The 21,170-nt window shown below is 33.7% G+C and overlaps 1 protein-coding gene and 2 long non-coding RNA genes across 3 annotated transcripts in view; 1 reads left to right on the forward strand and 2 right to left on the reverse strand.

Annotated features, from left to right (window-relative positions):
* The window catches only part of LOC145727279 (uncharacterized), a 205,551-nt gene that overhangs the window by 117,524 nt on the left and 66,857 nt on the right, over positions 1 to 21,170 (reverse strand). The window lies entirely within an intron of this gene.
* Positions 13,184 to 16,343, forward strand: LOC145726726 (uncharacterized). The gene is made up of 4 exons (XM_081975948.1): positions 13,184 to 13,846; positions 13,925 to 14,108; positions 14,146 to 14,232; positions 15,853 to 16,343. Exons 1-4 carry the CDS (start codon positions 13,776 to 13,778, stop codon positions 16,198 to 16,200), a joined length of 690 nt encoding a protein of 229 aa, XP_081832074.1. The 5' UTR covers positions 13,184 to 13,775; the 3' UTR covers positions 16,201 to 16,343.
* Positions 18,492 to 19,421, reverse strand: LOC145726946 (uncharacterized). The gene is made up of 3 exons (XR_014177748.1): positions 19,107 to 19,421; positions 18,830 to 19,055; positions 18,492 to 18,777 (listed from the first exon to the last, which is right to left on the reverse strand). It is a non-coding gene; the product is annotated as an uncharacterized LOC145726946 (long non-coding RNA).

The following is a 21,170-nucleotide window of genomic DNA, read 5'->3' on the forward strand; positions in this document are numbered from 1 at the left end:
TGTTTTGTAGATTTGCATTTTACATGGGGTTAAATGGGTAACTTTAAGGCCTAGAGGGTATTTTAAGGCTAGAGGGTTGAGACTTCGTATTAGGGGGGTAAGTTTGGGACACCCCTGGGATGCGGTGTTGCCAAGTTGTGCACTTTTTTCCCTAAATTTAGGGATATTATGTATAGTGACCCCTCGTTTTTCCCTAAATTTCAGGAAATCTTAATCTGGCTATGAGGCTTTTGTAACAATATAATCGGTGCAAAACTTAATATAATTTAAAACGTGTGCTCGCTTCTAAAGCTATAAAACACACTAATTCGCCTCGGCGCTATTTTTAATATACATTGTTGCCATGTCTTGTTGGATTTGTATCCAACATGCTAGGCCTTAAGAATTATTAAAGGCTTATAATATACTGCAACCCAAAGCATTGATTTTACAATAAATGTCTAAAAGAAAGAAAACAAGTGACTACGAAAGTCAGTAAAAAATTAGACTACTAAAGTCATAATAATAACTTAAATTACTATTAATTGTTACACCTACATACTAATACATTACTAGAGTATGTTCTTAAATTTAAAAACTAATAGTAATACCTTATAGTCGCGTTCAAATGGGCAAAACTGCAATTTTAGTTATAGACCTTAAATAATTTCCACTTTGAGTTTTTACTTCCACTACCCTCACTTTATTGTCTTTACCTCGAATAACTTTAGTAATTCTGCCCATTGGCCACTTTAATGATGGTGTATGGTTTTCTTTAAGAAGAACTAATAATTAAATTAGGTACATCAAAACGCCATTTTGGTCTACTTTGAAGTTGAGCCAAGTAATCTTTGAGCCACCTTTGCCGAAAATGTTGTTGCATTTTGGTGCACAGCTTATAAGATCTTAATCTGTTCTTCAATGGAACTTCAATGTAATTTGGTTCAGGAAAACTTGTGATGTGAAAACCAAGTTCAGTGGGTAGCACATCATCCCATTTTAACTTTAAAACCACAGTTTTTGCATCAACAGTTTAGGCCTGAACTATGATTGGCCCAACTAATCCAAGAGGGTCATAAAATTTTGAAATAAAACTTAATGCTTGTCGTTTAGTTAATAGACTGTTAGGGTCGGTTTTTGGAGATGACATTTTGAAACAATCATTTTTTGGAACAAATACTAATCCTAACGTTTTTATTATTGACTCTGTTTTATTAATGTCTACATCATCAAGATGGCACTTTTCTTTAGCTATGTCTTCTAAAAACAACATTTTATTAGAACACCACTTATGAAGTTGAAAAGAACCAAGTTTTAAAAGTTCAATCAATTCACATTTTAACTTCTGTTCATCGTTGTTCAATTGATTCACCTGCTGCTAAAATATCATCTACATATGTATTATTTAAAAGTGCATTTGCAGCCAAAGAAAATTGCGTTTTGTAAGTGTTTGCCAAAAATACCAAACATCTAGTTGCGATGAATGATGAACTTTTAAGACCATAAGTGACTGTTTGTAGTTGCAAACACTGAATTTGAGAATTGGGACTTTCTCGCCATAAGATATTTTGAAAAAGGACGGTGATGTGGACTAATTTCAATCATTCGATACATTTGTCTGATGTCTGATAACAAAACAAATTGATAAGTACGAAAATAAATAAGAATGTCAAATAGAGAATTTTGAACAACGACACCATTATATAAATAATTATTTATTGACTTTCTTGACTTACTTTTCATGCTTCCATCAAAAACTACTCTAAATGAAGTGGTCTTTCGGTCTTCCCTTATTACAGGATGGTGACCCATAAAATATACTTTTCCACTGTTTAAATCATAATCAGTAATATTTACAACTTTTGCATGTCCGAGTGTTAAATATTCATTAATAAATGCTTGATATTGCTCAAAAAATGTCTGGTTAAACTTAAAGCGTTTTTCCAAATTTTCCAATCGTTTATAAGCAATTGAAAAAGAATCACTTAAATTAATGTCATTCAGAGACTGTTAAAAAGGCAAATCAACTTAAAATTTTTTATCAATCAATTTTACAGATTTACAAAATAGCTCTTGATATGCCTTTTGCTCAGTGGAAAACTCAGGGTAGATCTCAGGAACCTTTTAATTTCCCAAAATTTTGAAATCAAACCTTCAAAATTATCATATGAGGTAAGATGGCATGATAGCAAAAAATTATGACATAATGTAGAAGGCAAAAGACAACCACTAACCACATGCCCAAAAAGAGTATTTTGTAATATTAGCCCATTTTCGAGTTTTATAATACCATTCAGCAAAACTTGAAAACATATGTCAGCTGATAGTAATAATTCGATGCCCCCAGAGCAACCAAAGCTATCAGCCAGCGTAATATTTTCTGGAAATTTAATCTTCCTTAAAATTTCTATACCACCTTGAGGAAAGCTGTTAATTTTTTCAACTATGGCACATTTAACATTAATATTGTAATTAAATACAAGAGAATGCATTTCGACAAAAGCAGAATTTTTTGTAGTGATAGCACTTTCTGATACCCCCAAAATATTTAATTCAATTTCAAATGTTTTTAAATTTAACTTTTCAAATAATGTTTTGTTAATTAATGAAATTTGTGAACCAGTGTCCAATAAGCATCTAGCATACACCCAAGAATTATTCATGTTAATTTTAACTTTAGTTGTTGGCAATAAAACCTCGTGTCAACTTGAATGCATATGAGCTGAAATGCTTTGGTACTGTTCAAAAGTCTATTTACCTGTAATGATGATTTATCCAAATGGAGAAGACTGTTATGCTCCTTGTGACAAACCTGACACCTGAACTTGGATTTACATTTTCCAATATGCCTGTTTAAATACATTCTGCATATTTTGTTCTTGTCTACAAAATAAATTCTATCATTTACAGATAATGTTTTAAACTTTCTGCAATTGTATAATTTGTGACCAGACAGCTTACAAAAAACACAACTGTATTCGTTTTTCTCAAGCTGTACATGATTTGAATAAAAGTATTGACTTCTTTAATAGTTCCACCAGCAGTTTCTAATGCTGTAGCTCTTGTTTCTAAATATTCTAAAAACTCAGTTAATATAGGTAGTTTTGAAGAATCCCTATCAATTTGAAAAGCTCTGTTTGTAAATGCATCTAACTTTTTTGACAAAATAGATATTAAGATCGTGTCCCAATGGTTTACTGGTTGATTAAGGTTCTTTAGTGCACCAATTTGTTGCCTTACCTTGCTGACAAATTCTTTAATAGGTACTGGGCCACCTTTTTGGATATTAGGTATTTCTAATATGTGATTAATGTGAGAAATTTATAACACAACCTCATTATCATAACGTTTCTTTAAAATTTCAAAAGACTCATTGTAAGAAGAATTTACAATTGGAAGGTGATTAATTAAAGATAGAGCTTCACCTTTCAGATAGCTTCTTAAGTAAAATAACTTTTCCACATCCGAAAGATTTTTATTTCTGTCTATTACGGCTGTAAATATCTCATAAAGTGGTTTGAATTCATTTAAATTTTTCCCATCAAAGTTGGGAATCTCAATGTTAGGCAACTTTGAACACGAAATCTGATCACTTGACTTAACCAACAAAGCAGAGGCATTATTGTCACTAGAATTACCACTATTAAATGTATCTACATTAGAAATGGAAGGAGCAAGCCTTAAGTTTATCAAACTTATGTATACGTAAACAAATGTTATGTAAACAAATATTATAGATTGAAGAAGTAGTCCATTCTCACTCAGTCGTCTCCACAATAAATTTATTGGGTTTTAAACCTTTTTTAAAAAATTGCCCAACGTATTTTACGACGAAAGAGCTCAAGTTAGAGATTTGAAAAAAATCCAGAAAACTAGTCCGTGATAGGTAATACAACTTTCATTAATACGATTTTTTAATGAAATCAACTGTACAGGGTGCTGCATTTTCGATGGTTTTACGGGGTACAGAGAAAACGGTAATAGATAGAAAAAAGTAGCATACGTGTTCTGATCTCTTTTTCTGAGCTGAGATGACTGGCGAAAAGTGGGCGGCGCAAACTTCTTTTGTTTCAAAGATACGGGGGGCTTTTGAAAATTGGTCATTTTGGAACCTCCTCTGTATTTCATTTGCTATTAAAGTTATCAAAAAAGGAAAAACGGTTTTCGGTAGAAGTTTTGACGTAGAATCCAATGGCGTAGTCAGTTTTTTTCTATTACGTTTAGTTTCTGACATATGACAGTAAGTTATATTTTTTTAAACGGAACACCCTATATATTTTTAGTTAATTTAATTCTGTTGATTTTTACTTTTTCAACGGTGTATTAAAACATATAAGTTTGTAAACGTTAATCTTGGTAATTAGAAAAAAAGCGTTTTCTTAACAAAAGAGTACTAAATAATAAAAAAAATACCCACAGTCGAAACAAAATTTGGCTATGTTCTTATTAACATGTTACATGTGTTTATAAACAGTTTTTTCAACTTCTACCTTAAAAATAGTAGAAAATAGAAATGGCCACTTTTCTTATTAACGTGACGGTAGAACTGTTTGTAACTTAGATTTTTAATAAGATTTATTAAAAATATTTAATTTTCTGATGTGTTAGTTTATATGATTTCCGATTTTGTTTGGTATTTTAGATATTGGCCTTTTTTCAGCTTAGCAAAGGTCTTTTTTTAAAATAACAGGATTAACCTCTACAAACTTATATGTTGTAACACACCGTTGAAAAGGTAAAAATCAACTGAATTAAATGACATAAAAATATATAGGATGTTACATTTAAAAAAATGTAATTTACTGTCATATATCAGAAACTAAACGGAATAGAAAAAAACTGACTACGCCATTGGATTCTACATGAAAACTACTACCGGGAACCGTTCTTCCTTTTTTGATAACTTTAAGAGCAACTGAAATACAGAAGAGGTTCAAAAATTACCAATTTTTGAAAACCCCCGGTATCTTTGAAACAAAAGAAGTTTGCGCCGCCCACTTTTCGCCAGTCATCTCAGCTCAGAAAAAGAGATCAGAACCCGTATGCTACTTTTTTTCTATGTATTACCGTTTTCTCTGTACCCCGTAAAACCATCGAAAATGCAGCACCCTGTACAGGCGCAAAAAAATCAAAACCGATTTCCCATGTTAACCCTGCCTTAGTCTGGTGGAGTCTAGCAGACCCCAAGCTTTGAATATAGTGGCGCCCCCTTTTTATTAGACAATGCACTTTTCGCAATCTTTTCGCTCTATGTATTCCTGTGTCATGACCCGAATTCACTGATCCAGTGTGTTGTGTACCGCTTTACTGTCCATATCGGTGTTATTCAGCGATATTGTCAGTTGAGACCCCAGCAGACTAAAGTCGATACTTGTTTTTACTACTAATATGTAAGTACATTTTCGCAAATTTGATAAGTACAATTCGTTATTAGATCGCTAACTTTTTGAATATTTTAAGTTTGCAGTTAAAACTTTTTTTCTGCTTTTATATATTGCTGAAATTTTACTTTTACATTTTCAAGATGTGCAGTGTAATAACTGCGACATTTTTTAGATTGAACATGGGCGATTTTGAACGGGAACAAGCAAGACTGTTAGCTCTTTATAAAGAAGTGGAATCGGAGACTATTAGCTCTACTTCCGAAATGGACGAAGATGAAAATTCTGAAATAGAACAATTAGAAGAAGATGAACTAGAAGAACGATTTGTCAAACACAGTAATTCGGGCGTAGAGCATGGTCGGACCGAAGCAGAAGAATATACTCATTATCCATTTTACTTAGAAAAGAACCAATCAACAAAATGGTTTAAAATTCCAATTTGTAAAACAGCCAAGACACGTTCTGAAAACATAATTACTCAACGGCCGGGTGTTTGAAAACCTTTCATAGACGCTAAATCACCTCTAGATTGTTGGAAGTTGTTTATTACTGACGATATGATGAGAGAAATAGCCTTGCAGACCAATAAAAAAATTCGAGAAAAAGCTTTTTCTTATGCCGAAAAACATAAATACAAAGTAAAGGATACCGACCACCAGGAACTCTCTGCATGATTTGGTCTCTTGTATCTGGCAGGCTTTTACCGCTCCGGTCGACATAATCTGGACGATCTTTGGTCGACAGACGACACAGGAGTAATGATTTTTCGGAAGACTATGGCTCTCTACAGGTTTAGGTTTATATTGGCCTGCCTCCGATTCGATGACAGCGAAACTCGAGCCGAACGCAAGAAATTGGACAGATTGGCGCCTATTAGATCAATTTTTGATCAGTTTTTCTCTCACACAAAAGACGTTTATTCTCCAGGAGATTATTTGACTATCGACGAAAGATTGCCGTCATTTCGTGGGAGGTGCTCATTCCGTCAATATATTCCAAACAAACCTTCCAAAGATGGCCTAAATTTTTTGCATTAGTGGATGCAAAATGTTTTTATACTGTCAACGTGGAAGTTTATGTCGGACTTCAGCCTAACGACCCTTTCCAACAAAGTCATAAAAGCGAGGACAGAGTAATCCGTTTGATTCAGCCAGTATCTAAAACCGGGCGTAACGTAACATTTGACAACTGGTTTACCAGCTACAGCCTAATCAATAAACTTCTTACTGACCATCGTCTAACCGCTGTTGTTGCAAGTCGCAATACTCTTGTCAAATGTGAAAAACCCATATGTGTCCCGCACTCAGCTATGTTTTGCAAAAATTCTATTAGTAACGGTTTGACTTCTGAATCTGACTAAAATAAGTAGTTAGGCGCTTAGTTACGTATAATAATACTTTTTCTGTTGGATACTTTTTTACTTAGTCACATTATGATTTTTCAAGCATTTTGTTGTTCTTCTTTTGTTTGTATAGAGTATGATATTTTTGTTCTATATTTTTAAATAAATGCAATTTGCAATAAAAACTTGTTTTTAAAATGTATTTTATAAAGTTAGACAAAAATTATGCCTTAAAATATTGTTGATCCAATTTTATTTTGTGGGGTTCATTAGACCCCACCAGACCAAATTCGAAAAAAATGGCAACAGACTAACGGAGGGTTAATCTCCTATGTCCAGGGTGCTCTTGGACACCTGGTATGTCGTACAGAAACGAATAAAAATAATCAAATAATTTGACAAAATGTAAGAACGTCATCGCTTCGTTTTTGTCGTCTTTTAAAATTACAGTTCATTTACGAAACACCGGAGCTAATTAAACTAGAAAAATAATTTATGGACCGTCAAATTAATAATATTGTTCCTCTTACTTGTACCAATAATAACTGAATGTAACTGTTAATTTGGAACTACATTTTACAATTATAACAACAAAACCTTCGTAAGGTATCCAAAAAAACTTACTGGAAAAAAATAATGTATTTGAGTTTGACGGATCACTGCCAAACAGTAATAAAAAAATGTGACATTCTATCATACCCAACTTGTTCTTTGAAAACATTGTTTGACATTTGAATGATATTTAGCCAAATATATAAAACTCCAAGTATTTCTTTTATGCCACTGATTTTAAAAAACCTACCAGTGTGCGACGTCCGGATTTTGATCTTCTGTTTTCTCTTTGAACTTTTTATACGGGTTTCAAAAACAGAAATAAAAAATATTTGGATTCGGAAAACAACAATCGAGTGCGACTTTTTCGTGAGTTTTGGTTACTCGGTATGCGGCGACGTCGCAATTTCGTACGTACCATGGGCGCGACTCTTTGAGCCATTTGCCGATACGGTTACTTGTTTATTTTCGACATGTTGCCCCAAATTTTTGCTACTTTTGACGAGAGCTGCTTACACGACCTACCCTAAACGTTTTTTCTCATGTCTCGCAGAAAATTTAAAAACGGATTTCTTGTCACCCCGTTTTGTGTTAGTGTCGTCTTTGTGTCCCAATTTGTTCGCATTGTCGGCCGAATTTGTTTGGTTGTTCTCCGACATTTAAAGCTAAAGCAAAAACATCGGTTTAACTTTGAAATATTTGGAATCACAACAAAACATAACATGATGATGGTGATCTATGTTTACTCTAACTTGCAAAAACATCTTTTTAATATCACAAGTCAAAACATATTAAAACAACGAAATCTACATAAAATATCCACTAATTTCGACTGCACTGTGTAGCCTTTTAAAACCACATCGTTAAGTAAAAAACACAAAGATGTTTTCATGCTAACATCAAGCACCACCCTTAATTTTGTAGAAACACTTGGATTATTAATTACGCAATAATGGGGAATAAGTTCTATATGTTTGTTGAGACGAGTTACTCATTTTTTTTTCTTTGTTTATTGGGTCTTCTGTCTCACACAAAAAAGGTTTGTTGGGAAAATAGAATTTCGCACTATTTTCAACTAAGTTGAAAATAACATTAACCTAGTCGTCCCAACACAAGACCACTGACTTAGGCTCGGTCTTGTTACCTAAAAACGCTGACGTTTCGGTGGAAAATCTACCACCGTCTTCAGAGAATCTAAAAAAGAAAGAACACAACGGCAGAACACAGAAAACAACAACTTAATAAATATTAAACCTGATAATGTTCAATTTGGAACTCTGAGAAGGGTTTTGTCAATAAAAATTGACATAAATTTTGACTTTTGTCATTCCAATAGGAAGGTTATCTATTGTTGTAGTGAAAGGTGGGTTTTATAATGAAAACAAAATTACAAGAAATTTCAGTTTCGTTTGATATGACCAAGTGTTATCTCCTCCTCTAGAATATTTAACCAAGTTTGGTCAATATTAATAGAGGATGTAGCAACACAGGAGTCATGGTTTAATCTAATATATGCACTTTCTTTTATTTTACGTCTTTTTGAAAAAGTTTCTTGGTCTATGATACTACATTCATTCCATTTGACTCTATGATCATTATCAAACGCGTGTTGGCATATATTAGATTTGTGAAAGTCTCCAGTTCTTAAATAATTTTGGTGTTCTTTAATACGTTTTTTTAAAGGTCTGGAGGTTTCACCAATATAAAATTGATTGCATTCGCAAGGAATTTTATATATCACGTTTCTTGTAGATTCATTTTCATTGTGAGGTTTTGTTTTAGTTAAGTGTGATCTTAATGTGTTTTGAGTTCTAAATATTGTTCTGATGTTATATTTTTTAGCTATTCGTTTGATTTTGTCAGAAATACCTGGAATGTAAGGAATAGTAAATTAGTAAAAGGTAAAATTTCATTTTGATTTCCAGATTGTTTTGGATGTTCTAAATCCCTAAAAGATTTATTAATAAATGTTTCAGGATAGTCATTTTCTTTTAGAACATTTTTAATTAATAATTTTTCTTTATTAAATTGTTCATTATTGCAAATAATTTTGGCTCTATAAAATAAACTTTTTACAATACCTTTTTTTACCATTATTGGATGATTGGATTTGTAGTTTAAATATCTATTTGTGTGGGTTGGTTTTCTGTATACTTTTTTTTCAAATTTGTTTATGTCTTTTTTGATTAGAATGTCTAAGAATGGAAGTTCGTTATTTTGTTCAGTTTCTGTTGTAAATTTGATTGTGGGTTCTATTGAGTTTATGTGAGTTAGAAATTGTTGGAGATGATCATTACCGAATGAATATATTGTGAAAACATCATCAATATATCTCCACCAGATTGTTGGTTTATAATTAAAATTATTAATGTTATTTTCTTCGAAATGTTCCATAAAAATGTTACTTAATATTGGAGACAATGGAGAACCCATTGCCATTCCAGAATTTTGTTGGTAATAATCATCTCCATATTGGAAGAATGTTGTTTTAACACAAATTGTTAAAAGTTCTAAAATAGTGTTTACGCTTAAGCTTGTACGTTCCCCAAGACTTTGAAGACTTCTTGACTTTAGATCACACTTAACTAAAACAAAACCTCACAATGAAAATGAATCTACAAGAAACGTGATATATAAAATTCCTTGCGAATGCAATCAATTTTATATTGGTGAAACCTCCAGACCTTTAAAAAAACGTATTAAAGAACACCAAAATTATTTAAGAACTGGAGACTTTCACAAATCTAATTGTAACAATAGAATTTGCTATGCTGAAAATACTAACTGAAAGATTTTATTTTACAAAACAAGATTGGGTGGCCATGGGACCTCTTCAAGCCACTCGGTGAATGCCCCAGGCTAACTACTCACGGAGAGTGGTGTAGGTTAACAAGCTAAAATTTATACCCTGATGTATAAATCCTGTAGAGCATTAGTTAGGCGATTTGCTTCAAACAAATTTAAGCTAAAAAGATAATGTGTTTGCCGAATAATTTGTCATTAAGTGCAATTGGTAGGCAAATATGAAAAATACAAATTCAATTCAAAATAATTAACATTATCGAGGCTATGAAAGCAGGGAAACAAAATGGGTATTTATGTGTCCATTTAAGCTCGAATATTGTCACGAGGACGTGAAAGAATAAGCGCAAGTTAAAAAACAAAACGGGGTTTGTGTTTTATTATTAGAGCTGAGGGCGAATTGTCAGCAGTCACTCCGCGGTGCGGTATTAAATTGCTTTCATTATACAAAATTTATGTCAATCATCACCATTGGATTTGACACCGGAATATGATATTTCACGATATATCGTGCGAAGGCAATGAACCACAGGTCAGATTAGGCAAAAACGACGCATTGCAACGCCGAGTTTCTCCTTGTTATCGCCTGTTCCGGAATCCCGACATTTTGGTTTAATTCAAAACAAACATACCCAACTGTTCTTGAAAATTATTTTCAAATTTATTGCAAGTCGGTCAATTGATTTAAATTTTGCATGTTAATAAGTTTCAATTTCGTTTGTTATCGCTTCTAAATTACATGGCAAATCTTATTTTTAGTTTCAAGCCACTTTATACCCTGATGGCATATACAAATAAGTATATTGAGATACTGGTTTTCTTGAACCATCCTGTAGAGCATTAGTTAGGCGATTTGCTTCAAACAAATTTAAGCTAAAAAGATAATGTGTTTGCCAAATAATTTGTCATTAAGTGCAATTGGTAGGCAAGTATGAAAAATACAAATTCAAAATAATTAACATTATCGAGGCTATGAACGAAGGGAAACAAAATGGGTAATTATGTGTCCATTTAAGCTCGAATATTGTCACGAGGACGTGAAAGAATAAGCGTCAGTTAAAAAACAAAACCGGGTTTGTGTTTTATTATTAGAGCTGAGGGAAAATTGTAAGCAATCACCCCGCGGTGCGGTATTAAATTGCTTTCATTATACAAAATTTATGTCAATCATTACCATTGGATTTGACACCGGGATATGATATTTCACGATATATCGTGCGAAGGCAATGAACCACAGGTCAGATTAGGCAAAAAGGACGCATTGCAACGCCGAGTTTATTCTTGTTATCGTCTGTTCCGGGATTCCCGACACCTGAGACAGTCGTATACATCCCATAAACTGTCATTAAAAGCAGCCACTCTTGCAGCAAGACTGCTAATACTGTTTGCCGAAGCCCATCGAATGTCTTTTTATATTTATTTTTCACCAAGTTTTAAATTGCACCAGTTGAAATGAGCACCCCTTTGTTTCCTTGTCCTAATACCGGAAACATTTAATTTTAGCAGAACTCGTGGGGCACATTAGAACAAATATCCTGACATTCCCCCCACCCTAGCGGGTGTGGTGAGTATGTCACTCAAACTTGGCACCCAATAATATTGTCACGTTAAGGGGTAGCTCAGAGGGAAGAATACTCAGGTTTCCACAAGTAACCCACTTTTATTAGAACGTAATGAGTTAATGGCTAGACCATAATCTTACCCCCAGATCGCCAAGATGGCGGGGAGCATAATGTGGTCCGGTTTTAGGCAGGAAGAACAAGGGGGGCGACGCTTTATCGGGGATGAATGAACCCTAGACTTATGTCCGAGGGCATTCACCGAGCTGGTAAAGACGTGGAGAACCTAACAAAGGGAGGTAAGTAGGTACGGCAACTTATGCTGCTCGCCCACACTATTTCCTTTGCTAGGGCTGATCTAGGGTGTGGCACTTGGTCACCTACTGCTCCACGTTGCGTTGCACAATAGGCGTACACAGACTAACCCAGAGATCAGTCAGTGACCTCCCTCCCCCAGAGTTCGGTAATTTAGTCGAGTTACGGTGCATCTTTTATATTCGTCAGCGACCTCATTATGCTAACCTTGCTGACTGTGCTGGTTACTGGGTGTGCACCGTTACCACTAACACGGGTGTGACATCTCCCCCTTCCAACAAGTGTTTGCCCCGAACACTAAAAGCAAAACTTATACATAAAGTCTACATATGCTAATTTTAACCTTAAATGCTATAGGGTGTATGAAGGTGGTGGAACGAGTCCTTTATTTCTTCAGCAGATTACAATATGTTAGCTTAGTCCTATTCTTAATGCCTGCGAGAGATAGGGGTGTACTTTAAAACATCACAAATGTTACATTGGGTCACCTTTCAACCTTGCTGTTGCGTCTATCTTATTGCCTTCCTTATTAAGCGAAATTCACGTAAATTGCTCATTGTACCCTTCTTTGGCACCATCGTCTAAGTGGAAACGCTTCACCTAGGCTTCATCTCATCGTAGTGCCTTCTCTTGGCACTGTATTCTCTAAGCGGCAAACTTCATCGCTTAGCTTCATTTCTTCATACTGTGTCCTTTTGCGTGCTCCTTTAGCACACGTATCCTTGGACATGTATACTTCGTCCTAATTAACGTGAGCTCATTTGGAGATGCTTCTTCAGCCCGACTTATTAAAGACTTCGGGTGCACACGGGTGTAAGTAGAACCGTCCTGGCGGGACCCATCTGAAGATGTCAGCTTCTCCAAGACTTGCTGCTTTACTTCCTTAAAAGATATGGCAATTCGTTGATAGACGCAAAAAGGTCGTCCGGTGGCCACTGAAATAAACAATATATATATTTTTTTAAATTAATAAACAAAGAATCCTATAACATGTACTTGCACTTGACCTAGTTTTAAATAAACACACGATACTTGCACTATTTTGCTGTCTCAGCAAAGAACCTAGGTCAGAAATAGCGTCACTGGCTTAGAAAATTGAGACAATGTTATTACTAAACTGCAACTTTATCAAATTAATACAAATATACATATTATTGTGCTCATCTGCACTGCATAGACTGTTGCTTTAGGGCGTCTCCAGGTCGCTCTTGACTTTTCCCTACTCGATTCGGGCAAATGCGAGCCTGTAAACCGGTCCTTCAAAATCTTCAACATCTTCATTTTTCGGAGGGTCGTAGCGTCAGGGGCAGAGCTGGGGTGTGACTACTGATATGAAGATCAGTAGTCCGAGATCAAACGAGGCGCCTCCACCATGTCACGTTAAGGGGTAGCTCAGAGGGAAGAATACTCAGGTTTCCACAAGTAACCCACTTTTATTTAAAACGTACTGACTTAGTGGCTAGACAGTAATCTTACCCCCAGATTGCCAAGATGGCGGGGACAAAATTGATCACCGTAATTGAGGTATTTTAGTTTGTTTAAGTATCAGATTGCTTCGTAATTAAAATTTGATTCTATATGTAATGTTACCCAACTTTGATGTTTTTAGCGTCAGCTTTCATATTGTGATTCAATTATATTCTTTAAATAGATAGTTGTGTAAAGATACTACAAACTAAAATGGACTTATGACTTCTGAAACAGAAATCTAAGAATCTTACCCTTATATGGTCACTTTGTAAAGATACAACTTTAATTACTAGGAATATAAATTACATTCACAGGAACAATAGTTCAATGGTCTAAGGTTTTAAAATATTTCGCAACTGCGGTCAAGTGAACATGTTTATTTTACAGATCGGTGACCTTTTGGGGGCTACAAACCTTGGTACGCAAAAGTGCGAGAAAAACATGTAAGTCTTTTTATTAAACCTCCTGAAATGTTTCATAAAATTAATTTCGCTTGTTTTTTGTTCTTCGTTCAATTTCAGTAATCAGCTATTAAATTTACTTTTATATGCCTGCGGAAATGTAGACGATACGCAGAATTGCAGACTCAATTTCCGTGAGGCGGTAAGGGCTAACAATAACCAACCCTCTTTAAATTTATTGTCTTCATACAGTTCACAGTATTTTGCTGAAACAGAGTATAATGACTGTATAGACATGATCAATGTAAGTTTTTCTACTATCCATATTTATTACTTTTCAGACGTCAACAGTACTTCAAAATGCAGTTTGCGTGACAGGATATTGTAGCTTTGTTCGGTGTTTGCGAAGAATCAACTCGGAAAGATTAGTTAGTACCTTATATTTCTTGAATATAAAATCGATATTATTCACTCAGTTATGCAATTCGAACTCGTGGCGAAAAAATCGTATATTGGTCGCAAATTTCACAGAAAATAAAAACATCATGTCAGACCAAACAACGATAGCCCAAAAATCTGAATATTTTATTACATAATTACAACACTTTGTTTAGCCGATGATAAGACACACATTTAGATATATTTTTGATTTCCTAATCGTTACTTGAATAACGCAAACATTTTAGAACGCGAATTCCCCAAAACACTATGGCAGTGATAACAGAGCAATTCCGAACAATGTGATTTTCTTGGTAATTTCAAAACAGTGATTTTAGTATAATTTGTGTCAATGAAATTATCTTTGTGGCAACCTCTCAGAATTCTTTAGATATCGCTTTGTAACTTTTTTTTTTTCTTCTTTTCGTTAAATAGATCTGTTGATGTAGTCATTTAAAAACGTGATATTGCACTGTTTTTTTTCTCTTAATGAAAAGAGTCAAAACTAGGGTTGACTATTAATAAGTTTGCCTGTTAAAGTACCGACATTCCCAAACATCGAAGAATCGTTATTTTTTGTGACATTTTCCAAATTTGGACACTTAATTAATTAGGATATTTATATGATACAATATTTTTTATTTAATTTATTTTAGACTTACACGGTAAGGATACAATGCCTACTTAACAAACACATTGATCAGACCGCAGTTAAACATTAATATCAAAAATTATGTATTACATAAATATGTAATATGTAAATTATCTTGTTTTCATAGCTTGACTGTTTTTATCATAATTTGTTACTTAAAATAATTATCAACCAAAAATAAATTTCCAGAAAAAGTACCTAATCTTGTTTGTTGAATGACTTATCGAAATTTACGGGTTTAATAAGGAATGTCAGTAAGGACGGGGATTTTCCTTTTTTTTGTTGAAAGTTTCCCTTTCATGGCGTGTAACTTCCGGGAAATTTTACAGTTGGAAAATTACCGCTTTTAGATCGCTGGTTATTAAAACCGGTTAACTGAACAATGAAGGAAGAATTAATTATTGTTTTTAAAAACTATGTTAATTTTATGAAAAGAACTTATGAAGAACTGGAGTAAATTAAAGCATTGATTTGAACAAAGCTTACTTAACATAACTCAACCACTCAAGCTTGTTGAGTGGTATTTAGATGCCCCTGGCATTTTCAATTTTTTTTTGAGGATTGTGGCAATTTTATAAATTTCTTGGAGGGTTTAAAAAACTTCTAGAGACTTCTCGCAATTTTTGGGTAGTTTTCAGTAGTATTTAGAAGACTCTGAAAGTTCTAATATGATTTTATAGGCTTTTTATTTGGAAGGGTTACGTTGTTTTGAGTGGCTTACACATTTGCACTTTGTCAATCTTGCCAAGTTTTTCAGCTGTGACGTCATACTACTTTTGTATGATTATCGGTATAAATTTAATAATTAAAAAAAACCGCCTTGTATATTGAACAAGAATGACATTGCACCATGTTTGATGGTATTCTAATAATATCTTATCGCCTAGAATTAAATCCAAACAATACTCATGTTTCGTTAGTTTTTATATTATTATCTCTCTAATGCTTTCATTTTCAGATTAGTCAATGTTACTCTGAATCAAGCCAGGACAATCCTGCTGAAGAACAACAGGATCAAGTAATTCTTTACAAAAATATAACTTCGTGTATTTTGACTATCGCTAGATGCTCCTCTATCAACCCGATTACTGGTCAATCACAATCCAGTACTATCACTACGGTGAATTACAATTCGTATGGACAACCACGCTATTCAACTAGTTTAGTATCAAACGCTTTGCAGATTAATCCTTCAGGAGATTTAAGAATATTGGCTTTACCTGCCACAAGCACAATTCAAGACATTTATTTATGTCCATTTCAAGCTAATTTAAGAGAATCTACTTGGCCAGGGTACAACTGCTGATGTTTTATGATTATACATAAATATTAGGTCTTTGATTAGGGTTCGAAGGTGTAAACAACCCCAATCAAGGAACTGCTTTTGTGAGGTAAATTAGTTCAGATTTAGTAGAAAATCGAATGTACAGTGACATCTATTGTTAAGAAATGGCGCTGAAATAAATACTTATTAATCTATACTGTATGGTGTTGTGATTTCCTATCTCAAAAGTATTAGATGTTCATCAGCTGAAGCTATCTACACTCAATAGATGGTGCCACGACTGGTTTTCTGTCCGTCCAGACGTCATTTTTACAACGCCATCTGTCACCCAGTACCCCAACATAAGATGGTGCTCTCTTTTCAGCTACCATATGGAGATGAAGATTGAAGATTGCTTATTGCTTTGACCAATTGATCTTGACCATAGTTTTGACTATCGGTTTTGGTTTTTGGACTTTTGCGCATTTTTGTAGTTGGTGTTAGCAGTTAGCGCCCTTTTTTCGAAATAACGCAAACTACAACTTATTGACAGAGCGATAAAACAGTTAATTTTAAAGAATATTTATTATTTGTAGGCTCCGCCCAGCTGCCTGCCAATGTGTCCAGCTACCAACTTTCCAGCGGTTCACTTACTATATAGTTCATACATACAATAATAGAAGTTATTAAAAAAATATGAATGATCCTAAGAAATTTGTGAAAAATACTCTTTTTAGTCCTTCAGTGACTGGGAGTACCTACGAGGACTTCACACAACATGCTATTTTGCTCCCTGCTATGGAAAAACCACCACCAAAACCTGTAGTAAATATTGTTCCTGTAAATAATTTGTGCACTAAAATTAAACTTTTTCAATTTAAATTAATTTTGCTATTTAGCTAGTTTTGTTTATTACTGTACTATGAGTAATAACAAGTTCCTGTGTGCCTTTTATGATTGCTCACTCAACTTGTCAAAGTTTTAATTTGAAAAGAAGAATCTTGAAACTTAGTATAACAATTCCTTGACTTAACAGGTGTTAAGATTCGTTAGTCCTTTCACATAATTTTATTCAATGACAGAAATTTCTGTAAAATACAACAAAATGCAGCTACAAATAAATGTGGAAATGTAATTATCAGGGTAACATGGATAACAAAAAAGCATAATTATTACTGTTTATTCTAATAATCTAGTATATTAGTTATTTGTACTAATGAGTAGTCAATGCAAGTCTCTTAGACCAACATCTCATCTTTTGTTGAAGGGATAATTGGTTATATTTTTGTCATTTCAAAAATGACCTGTGGTATATAATAAAAATATCCCACATCTAAGTAGCAGGCATGGTTAATACAAGAGCTAAGTGGAATAATCTACATGAAAAAACGGTTTTTTTTTTTGCTTCACCAAAATGTCGGAATTTTGTAGGTAAATTTTGATTAAAACTACCCTTTTTTGATAGGGTATGCATTATTATATGCGTATGACCACCAAAACGTGCCACCCCCTCTTTTTGTTTGTTGTTTTCATTTTACTTACCACTCCCTTCAAACGTTTCAATATATCTTGGAAAACTCAGTGGTTTCAACTCTCAAATTAACATATGACCAATAAACCCTCTTACTTAGGTTGAAAGAATTATCATTTCTACCTTCTTTTGCCTTAAAATTAATCTAATTAAAGGGTAAATAATTTGTAATAAAATAAAAGCACCCAAGATTCTACAAATGTTATATCAAAGTAGTAAAATTTCTCCAAAAACATAAAACACATCGTCATTACGTACTGCTGCTACTTCTTCTAGCATTACTGGAACTGCGTAAACTATCAGAAAACTCCAGAACTAAAGTATCCCATAGATTCATCTGATTTTGCTCTGCTATGATAGTTTGAATTAATTGTCAGATCCTCCTCCCTCTGTAAGACCGCAATTCGTATGACCTTCTAGACTTGCACTTTTTTATTAGCACAATAATAAGCACTACTAGTAAAATAATGAAAAGTATTACTCCTAGTACTATGGCAGCTATTACTCCGATGCTTGGAAGAGTTTCTGCAAATGAAAACTGTTAAAATACAGAAGTTGGCTGTACAGGAAACTTACGATAAGCATTAACACTGTAGCTTTTCTGATTGCCTTGTCGATCAACTGCTATTAGTTGTAAATCAGGATTGCAGCAGGACTCACCTGCAATTGAATTTCCTGTAATTGAATTTTTAGTACCTACAGTGTATCCGTATGGGACGAATAAGCCTTTGGGGATTCTGTTTAGTCGCATTAAGCCTGCAGCAACAAAATCAATATTAACTGAAGTTTAAAAATTTAAAGTAATAAAGTTTGAAAAACTTGAGTCTACATCTCTAGCCACAACCTCTATTGTGCAAATGCCTTTATAACACTGGGAAAAAAGGACTTCTGTGCAGTCACTTTTGTAATGATATTCCAATTCCGGAGCAGTATCATCCATTATTTGTACTCCCACATCTATCAATACTTTCTTTTGTACAGTTTGAAAACCGCTTTTTACAATAAAACTGATTTCGTCTTGATAATTTCCTGAACGGGTTAGTATTGATAATATGACCATAGTGTGTCCCTGTGGCTCTAAATAGCTCCTAAGAACATGATGCATTTATTATTTATAATTACTAACAATTATAAGCTTACTGAAAGCTTGACAGTCTGTGTAAAATGGCTCTAGAATGAGTACATTGGTATGTAATATATTGAGCCGTTGTTCCATGGTTGGTGATTTCGAAATATATTTGGGCCCATGTTTGAGCATCTGTCGCAGTAAATAGTTTAGATCCCAGCCCAACTTCAATTGAAATTAACTGAAGAGGGTAAATGTCGCTTTTTCTAGAAAAGTAACTCAAACGTTGAAAGTAGTGACCTGTAAATGTATTTATAGTTTCGACACTAATTTCGCTTTTAAAATACAGACCTTTAACATCCTTTCCTTTAATTAAAGTATACAAAGGCTCTGCGAGTCGCGATTTACTTAATATATCAATGGCATTTTTATTTCCAATATCCGTTGTGTTATCTCTATTTTCAGTGATATAGTTTAGATGGCCGTTGTTGAATTTATAACTTATATTTTTCAACAATGTCTCGCCATTACTATCTAACAAGCTGACGTCGGTTATATGACTTATATCGCCGGTAACGCCTAATTTCAACATATCCTTGTTTACTGAGTTATTCCCTAGAAAATATATTTATTTATTTCAAAATCTTTGCACTTTCTTTTATATACGCAGGGTACCAGTACAAAGTACATACTTTGTCCTTGACCGTGGAGGAAATGTTTGAAACCTATTTTTAAGTTTTTCACTACGCGGATCTATTCAAGTATTCAGCCTAAATTGCGCAACAATGTTTCGTCTGACACATTTAGAGCATTTTGATCTCGCAAGTTAAAGTAGTAAACAAAGCATTAACGCAGATTGTGTCTTTATTTTGTATATAACCCAAAGACTAAGCGCAAAGAGCAATAAGGTCGAGAATTTTTTCCGATCAATAGTTTGTGTTTGTGATGATGTGCTTACTGGTCAAGGTTTATATCATTTATTTAATATTGATAGTTCATTAATAGTCGTTGCCCTGGTAATCAAAGTGTTCCCTCAGTGTCTGTGGTTATTTCCATTGTAAGTTTTGTGCTTCCATTCACTTACTTACCTTTTGATCATCAGGAAATCTTACTGTATCCAAGAACTTTTTAGTAAAAGCAAAAACAGTACATTATAAGCCTCTTGCTGGTTTTTCAATTTTAATCTCCAAGTTCCCACAATTAATATAGTAGTTGTCGAAAAATTCAGATGTATTTCCATACCTCCATCCATGTCATCAAAAAAAGATCCTTTAGAGAATTTAATTGGGTTCCTAGTAGTTTCATTGACAAATAAGAGCCCGTAGCCTGTTGTAAAAATTATTAGGGCACAACCAAAGTATTGTTGTATTTAATTTATATTACCACCCGGAGATGTAAGCTCCGCTTTGATGTAAAATGAAGCTTTGATAGTGATGTGAATGGCAGTAACAGCAGAATCTATAGGAAATGTGTACTTAACAAACACATTGATCAGACCGCAGTTAAACATTAATAATTACTATTATTAACGCTACTAATCATTAGTACATACGAATAATATACTTATCAAAAATTATGTATTACATAAATATGTAATATGTAAATTATCTTGTTTTCATAGCTTGACTGTTTTTATCATAATTTGTTACTTAAAATAATTATCAACCAAGAATAAATTTCCAGAAAAAGTACCTAATCAATTTAATAATTAATGCGAACGTAAATTTTGCAGTTGAATGACTTATCGAAATTTACGGGTTTAATAAGGAATGTCAGTAAGGACGGGGATTTTTCTTTTTTTTGTTGAAAGTTTTCCTTTCATGGCGTGTAACTTCCGGGAAATTTTACAGTTGGAAAATTACCGCTTTTAGATCGCTGGTTATTAAAACCGGTTAACTGAGCAATGAAGGAAGAATTAATTATTGTTTTTAAAAACTATGTTAATTTTATGAAAGGTACTTATGAAGAACTGGAGTAAATTAAAGCATTGATTTGAACAAAGCTTACTTAACATAACTCAACCACTCAAGCTTGTTGAGTGGTATTTAGATGCCCCTGGCATTTTCAATTTTTTTTTGAGGTTTGTGGCAATTTTAGAAATTTCTTGGAGGGTTTAAAAAACTTCTAGAGACTTCTGGCAATTTTTGGGTGGTTTTCAGTAGTATTTAGAAGACTCTGAAAGTTCTAATATGATTTTATAGGCTTTTTATTTGGAAGGGTTACGTTGTTTTGAGTGGCTTACACATTTGCAGTTTGTCAATCTTGCCAAGTTTTTCAGCTGTGACGTCATACTACTTTTGTTTGATTATCGCTATAAATTTAATAATTAAAAAAAACCGCCTTGTATATTGAACAAGAATGACATTGCAGCATGTTTGATGGTATTCTAATAATATCTTATCGCCTAGAATTAAA

The sequence above is a fragment of the Ips typographus genome, linkage group LG3 (assembly GCF_016097725.1).
Source record: "Ips typographus isolate SLU linkage group LG3, UJ_Ityp_2.0, whole genome shotgun sequence".
Lineage (NCBI taxonomy): Eukaryota > Metazoa > Arthropoda > Insecta > Coleoptera > Curculionidae > Ips > Ips typographus.